The sequence below is a fragment of the Garra rufa genome, chromosome 11 (genome assembly GCF_049309525.1).
Source record: "Garra rufa chromosome 11, GarRuf1.0, whole genome shotgun sequence".
NCBI lineage: Eukaryota > Metazoa > Chordata > Actinopteri > Cypriniformes > Cyprinidae > Garra > Garra rufa.
The window spans coordinates 32,805,313-32,812,506 of NC_133371.1; the positions used below are offsets into that span (position 1 = coordinate 32,805,313).

A 7,194-nucleotide genomic window follows, 5' to 3' on the forward strand; every position below is an offset into this window, starting at 1 on the left:
GGTAACCAGTTAAACCGTAACACCGGACCACTGTTGTCAGTGATATAAGTATTTGAAATGAACATGATTTCTTAATGTCTAGTGACATGTCAGGGCCATTTTATGATTAACTGACATAAATTTCTTACATACGGTTCCTTTAACAGTCCTTCTCTATATGATTTAGCAGCTTCTACATGTTTTTTTTTCATGGTTTAGACAGTGTAAATTAGCAGAACAACGTATTCAGTAGTACATTAACTGTGCAATCCATGCTGTTGTTTACATCCGACTAAATCATGATGTAATGCTGCGTTTCAGGTAGGTTTTTGAGCTCGTAAATCACAACTTCAAACCACGACTCACGACTTTGTAGCTTTCCAGGCAAGTCACGTCAAACTACCGGAGTGCATTTATTGTTATTATATTATTATTAATTTGATTGCAACGTTATATTGTCCTAAAGTCTATTTTTCCACTGTGTACCACATGCATAATATATCATTATATATCTAGTGGTGGCAAAACGTAGGCCCAACATAATGCATTTTTTCTATATTTATCTTATTTAAAAACAAATGTAGATTTGTACATTTAAAATTTAGTCAAAATTACTATGAAATTGCTGTTATGTTTGTGTCGCATTTTAGTCACAAACGAAAGACTACATTTCCCAGCAACCCGCGGGAAAGGAGGAAATGCATTTCAACTTTCACTTTAGCTTCACACGCCCATCAGTAGCAGCGGCAAGAGTTTGGAATTATTGGTTTGAATGCAGCGATCGGTTTATAAAGTTCAAAGAGCAAACAAGCAACATTTTGGCCGTCTTCGGATCGTAAGTTTTGCGTTGTGAGTTTTAAATTACAGACTAAATGTGAATGTCCATTTGTTTGCTATGCGCTTTAAAGTCAAAGTCGAAAAATGAATTGTAAAAAACTAAACAAGTAATACCTTATAAAACTTATACATTTAGCATAGTTTTCATGAATGCACATAAGTTAAAAGTCACGACAGTTATTCTAGCTCTGCTGTGAAAAAGTTCTAAGTATTATGACGCCAGTGTTTATTTGGTTTATTTGGATTTGGAATTTCGGTCATATTCAGTTCTAGTGTAGTCCAGGACGCTTGTGTACATGGCCAGTGAATCCTGGTTGGAGTCTTCCCTTCGCCGTTCATCTAAACTTGGGCAGGAGGTGTTGGAAAAAGCAAAGAGACGATCTGTTAGCCGCTCAGGTACAAGACCAAGACCATCACCTGTGTTCGATCAGAATGAAAGGAACTCAGAGGTGAGGAGACTCAATATTCCTCTTGGTTTGATCATTGAATACTACCAGTCACAATTTTTTTTAATGTTTTTTTTCTGCTCACTAATTATTAGATCCTAAGTACAGCAAAAACAATACAATTTTCTACAATTTATTCCTGTGCTCAAACCTAAATTAAACCTAATTACTCTAGTCTTCAGTGTCACATGATCCTTCAGAAATCATTCTAATATGCTGATTTTCTGATGAATAGAAAGATCAAGCATGATCCAAAGATCAGCATTTATCTTAAATAAAAAGCTTTTGTATACCATTCAGAAGCTTGGAGTCAGTATAATTTTTTTGGGGTAAAGAAATAATAGAAATTAATATTTTTATTTAGCCAGGATGCTTTAAATGGAAAAATCTGAAATTCTACTCTGCTGTTTTCAACATCATAATAATAATAAATGTTTTTTTTTAGCAGCAAATCAGTATATTAGAAGGATCATGTGACTGGAGCAATTATGCTAAAAATAAGCTTTGAAATCAGGAATAAATTACATTTTAAAATATTTTAAGAGACTTCCTTAAAAACATTAAAAATCTTACTTTTCAAAACCTTTTGACTGGTAGTGTAAATAATGTCCATGACACTAATGTTTTAATTTTTCTTGCCCATGTGTTACAGAGAGACATTATCCATTCAAACTTAGACCATGCTTTTGCAAAAATAGTGGAGTATATGTCAGAAACCACCAGACAATGCAAGGTAAAAAAAATGCTTTATTCACTTACATTAACTGTGTTGATTTGAATTAGAAAAACAGCCTATACTTCTTTAACAGAAGTTTTATGAGACTGTGCACGTGGCTCAGCCCAGTGAGCAAGAACACATCTGTCGTTACCATTCCCAGAAGATGTTGAGGACTGCAGACCAAAAACAGAATGCAAGTGCAGCCATCAAACGAGACATTGTAAGTATTGATCTGGACAAAATAAAACCTTTTTTTGCCATTGTAGGGCTTTTAACATTTAAAATAGTTAACCCTGCTAACCCTACTCAGGTGAAGGGTTTCATAACCCGTGGTGAAAAGTGTAAAATGTTTCTTTACCTGGTTTTTCAAGGTGGGTTCAGAACGATAATAACCTAGGGTTAAGTGCAGTGTGAAAAGGCCTATTGTGTATGGACTTAAACCTTAAAAACATAATACAAAAGTTGAGTTTGAGCAGTTAGGAACCATATTTAATCAGGCCTCAATCAGTTACAATCAGTGATTTATCTAAATATTTGTTTAAAGGGTTCATCAGAACCAGAGGATTTCCTTATTGAAGTGTCTCCAGGCACCTATTCCATCACAGCAGCAATGCAGGACACAAAGCCACAGACGAAAACTGTCCGCATCAATGCAGGAGAAAGCATGAGCCTAACATTCAACCTCTGAACTTCACCTGTATATTATAGGTGAAATTCAGTGCCTTAATTGAGAACTTGAGGACTTGCACTAAAATTGTAAATGCACTGACTTTGACTCTTCTTGATTTCTTATAAGTGTTACTTTTTAATACTCAGGAATATTTATTCATTTTTTTGTATTGTAATCATGAATTTATATTGAGCAATAGAAGCCATAATGAGATTCTACCACATTACATTTTACTTTATTCTTTAAAGTTTTAATAAAGTTTTACATGGTTTTACATAATAGTCTTTTGTATTTAATTAGTACACCAAGCATAGAGGGTTTGCACTTACTTTACGATTTGGTCAGTTACCCGGATGTGCAGCCATGTTGGCGACACTCAGATGTAAACAACAGCATGGACTGCACGGTTATTGTACTACTGAATATGTTGTTCTGCTAACTTTTGCTGTTTAAACCATTTTAAAAAAACGTGTGGAAGCTGCTAAATCATATAGAGAAGGACTTAGTAAGCGTTAAAGGGTGTAATATTTTGACAAACTAAACTTAATAGGTAAAGATTCGTACAAGCAGTATTAATTAAGTTATTAGCCTAATATTTCACCTACCTGACCGGAAATTATAAGAAAAAACACAAATGTTATCAAGATTCTTGCTCTGGAAATCCTGGTTTAGTCTGGCCAACCACAAACGTCTTTTGTTCCACAGACAGTTTTTGCACCTTTCTCCTTGATTTGTTAAAACTTTCTGCAGTCTATAGTACTCTAACCCCTGGTTTCACAGACAAGGCTTAAGCCTAGTTCTAGACTAAAATGTAAGTCTGAGTTTTTTCAACTGAAATAAAATTGCACTGTTTGATCTTAAAATATACCAGTGCCTTTGTTTTGTCTTAAGATCCACACCAGTAATGTTTTTTGCAAGCATGTTTATAAAAATTACTTAATTGTCCTAATTGAACTATGGCCTAATCCTGGTTTAGCCTAAGCCCTGTCTGTGAAACCGGGCTTATATGTTTTACCTGGTCAGACCAATTAGTACAGCCCAAAACATGACAATAATTGACCATATTCATCAGGAATAATCAATAAAATATGCAAGTTTTATTCGGTTCAGTTGCATTGTTTACATTAAGTGCCGCCAATATGGCCAATTGATGATGCGTCGTGAAAACACTCTATAAGATGTTTGATTTACAATCTCTGAATCTCTGAAACAAAAAATAAGTAAAAGCTCACAGGCGATGCTCATAACACTTTGAACTTTGGCTGTGGAACTATCAGTTTAGTTGGCCTTGTGCTGATTGCTACAGCTAGTGGTGATGGTGATGACTTTGGTTCAGTTGACCCAAATATTTCCCTCATATTAACTCCTCGTTTTGGTGAAACAGGGACCAGTTTAAATACAGAGCTGTGATTGGTCATCATAGAGTTATCTGTAGAGCTCCTAGAATTCCCAGTGTCTCTAGGCCAAGAATGGCTGACATCTGGAGACCTGACTGCTCTTCCTGAAATACCAAGAGCACTCTGTGAGTTCTTTGTAAGACAAAGAAAAAAAAATTTTTTATCTGAAAAACCTTCATTACCTGGTTGCTTGTGCTGTGGTTCTGCAGAACCCCTTTTCCAGTATCTCCAGGCTGGTTTATTCTCTAGTTGAGTGTATGGCTTTCTCAAACAGGAAATATCTGTGTTTACTGATCGGCTCACCAGTTCTGAACTTGAAGGCCTGTGTTTTTCAGCTCTAGTATCGTCCTCATTCTCATCTGAGTCAGAAGTTGATGATGAGGACGACGAAGGCACTTGTGTCTGTTGAGAGCTCTGTAGTTCTTTCAGTTGGAGGTCAACTTTCCTTTCCAGCTCATGTCTCCTTTGGTTATTCAGTAGTGGAGATGACATGATCACTGGCCAGCATCTTTTGACTGGACAGTGGCACGGTGGAATTGAGGACAGACTGTGATGGTTGCACCGATGATATGGCAGTTCAAAACAATTCATAGTGCCGCATTGGGAAACCCTGTAGCAACATGGCCGGGATGAATAATGCTGGAGGTCTTTGATAATTTGCTCATGGTGAGAGGCTGGAATCCATACTGCGAGTTGTTTTGGGACATGAATTGTCATCCCGTTCCAGAAGAGAACCTGGAGTCCCAACAGACCTTCATTACCTGTAATGAAGCAAGAGATCTGAGCTGATTCCCCTAGGTTTATATAGTTACACGTATCACTTATATGATGGTCACATGTATTGGTTCAAAATTTGTAACTATCCACCTTTTTCTTTAACATAGATGTAAGACTATGGGTGAGACCTCCAGTTAATTATCCGCTATAAGAAAATAATGGGAAGAATAACAATGTGCAGTAAACAGTAAAACGGTTTGCAATATAAACCAGTGTGTTAATAATTATGATAATATATTGAAATAATATGGTAAGACACACCAATTTGCAATATCAAGTGGCAAAACAAGCTGTTTTGTTTAGCTAAAAATAGCTGTACCCAGATGAGACCGGAAGCCAGACCCATAGAATTTAGGTCTAAGTCTTACTTTTTAGTGGATCTCTTAGCTCCATACCAGAGATGACTCTTCCAGGCCCATATCGTCTCATGTCTGGCTCCCATGGTGCCAGAACAGTGTCTCCTGGTACAATATTGTGCCTATGTGCACTGGATAGATTCATCATATCAGGCTGGCAGGTTGGCTGAACTGTATTTAATGTGTTAATAAATGTATTTCCATTAGGTCCAAACTTATCAAACTCCACCGTATGAAGATTTCCTCTGCCCTAGAGACAGACAAGAAATGTTGAATAAATTGCGATTATACATCTGGATTTGAACAAAAAAATTCAATTTCAATTTGAATTGAAGTCAAAAGTTTACATACACCGTGCAGAATCTGCAAAATGTTAATTATTTTGCCAAAATTATTTAGTACTGACCTGAATAAGATATTTTACATAAATGGCGTTTACATATAGTCCACAAGAGAAAATAATAATTGAATTTACAAAAATGACTCTGTTCAAAAATTCACATACACTTTATTCTTGGTGTTGTTACCTGAATGATCCACAGCTGTTTTTGTTTAGTGATGGTTGTTAATGAGTCCCTTGTTTGTCCTAAACAGTGGAACTGCCTGCTGTTCTTCAGAAAAATCCTCGAGGTCCCACAAATGTTTTTGGTTTTTCTGTATTTTTGTGTATTTGAACCCTTTCCAACAATAACTATATGATTTTGAGATCCATTTTTTCACACTGAGGACAACTGAGGGACTCATGCAACTATTACAAAAGGTTCAAACACTCGCTGCTCCATAAGGAAACACAATGCATTGAGAGCCAGGGGATGAAAACCTTTTGAAATTGAAGATTAGGGTTGAAGATTAGAAATTTAACTTCAGTACTAAATAGAAAAAATACGGTATTTAGGCAAAACAAGAAAAATGTACACATCTTCATTCTGTTCAAAAGTTTACACCCCTAGATCTTAATAAATCGTTTTTCCTTCTGAGGCATCAATGAGCATTTGAACCTTCTGCAGTAGTTGCATAGAGTCCGTCAGTTGTCCTCAGTGGGAAAAGATGAATCTCAAAATCATAGTCATTGTTGGAAAGGGTTCAAATACACAAAAATGCTGAAAAACCAAAGAATTTGTGGGACCTGAAGGATTTTTCTGATGAACAGCAGGCAGTTTAACTGTTCAGAACAAACAAGGGACTCACAAACAATTATTACCAAAAAAAAAAAAAAAAAACATACACAGCTGTGGATCATGCAGGTAACAACACGGTATTAAGAATCAAGTGTATGTAAACTTTTGAACAGGGTCATTTTTATAAATTCAACTATTATTTTCTCTTGTGGACTATATGCAAACGTCTTTTATGTGAAATATCTTATTTAGGTCAGTACTAAACAAAAAATAACATGCATTTTGTATGACCCCTCTTATTTGGGTAAAATAATGCACATTTTGCAGATTCTGCAAGGTGTATGTAAACTTTTGACTTCAACTATATTTTTTTCAGTACCTGATGTATGATTGTCCCCAAGTAGTAAAACCCATCTATCTCTCTTCTGGCTAACACACGGCAGCCAGGAAAAAGCTCAGCACCTTGCATTACCCGTGCAGATACACATGATACTGTACTAAATGGATTCATGGGGGAACACCTGTAAAGATATAAATATAATTTGTATCTGTAACAATGTAATTATTTATTGCGCTTTTTTCTGTCTTTCACTCTTTCGAATTACAAAAACCATACCAGCATGGTACAGAGCCGACACAGCTTGTGCAGTTGTAGTATTGGACCTGATTGAAGTCCACTGAACGCCATGGGTCCTCTGAGTATGATGTGTTTTGAATCAGGTCATCCGCTGAATGCAACAAACTGACCTGATACATTTTAAAACATTAAATGGCAAAAATCTGATTACTCAACAAAGGGTGAACAGTATAAATGGTGATTATCATAAAAACATTTAACATCTTACTTGGCCCACTTTGCCAGCTGAGTTGAGCATCATGATATAACAGCTTCCTCT

General features: G+C 36.1%; 1 protein-coding gene across 1 annotated transcript; it reads left to right on the forward strand.

Moving 5' to 3' along the window:
• Positions 1 to 715: 715 nt before the first annotated feature.
• Positions 716 to 2,909, forward strand: akip1 (A kinase (PRKA) interacting protein 1). Its single transcript, XM_073851009.1, has 5 exons — positions 716 to 814; positions 1,084 to 1,265; positions 1,915 to 1,995; positions 2,072 to 2,200; positions 2,525 to 2,909. Exons 2-5 carry the CDS (start codon positions 1,113 to 1,115, stop codon positions 2,666 to 2,668), a joined length of 507 nt encoding a protein of 168 aa, XP_073707110.1. The 5' UTR covers positions 716 to 814; positions 1,084 to 1,112; the 3' UTR covers positions 2,669 to 2,909.
• The last annotated feature ends 4,285 nt before the right edge of the window (positions 2,910 to 7,194 follow it).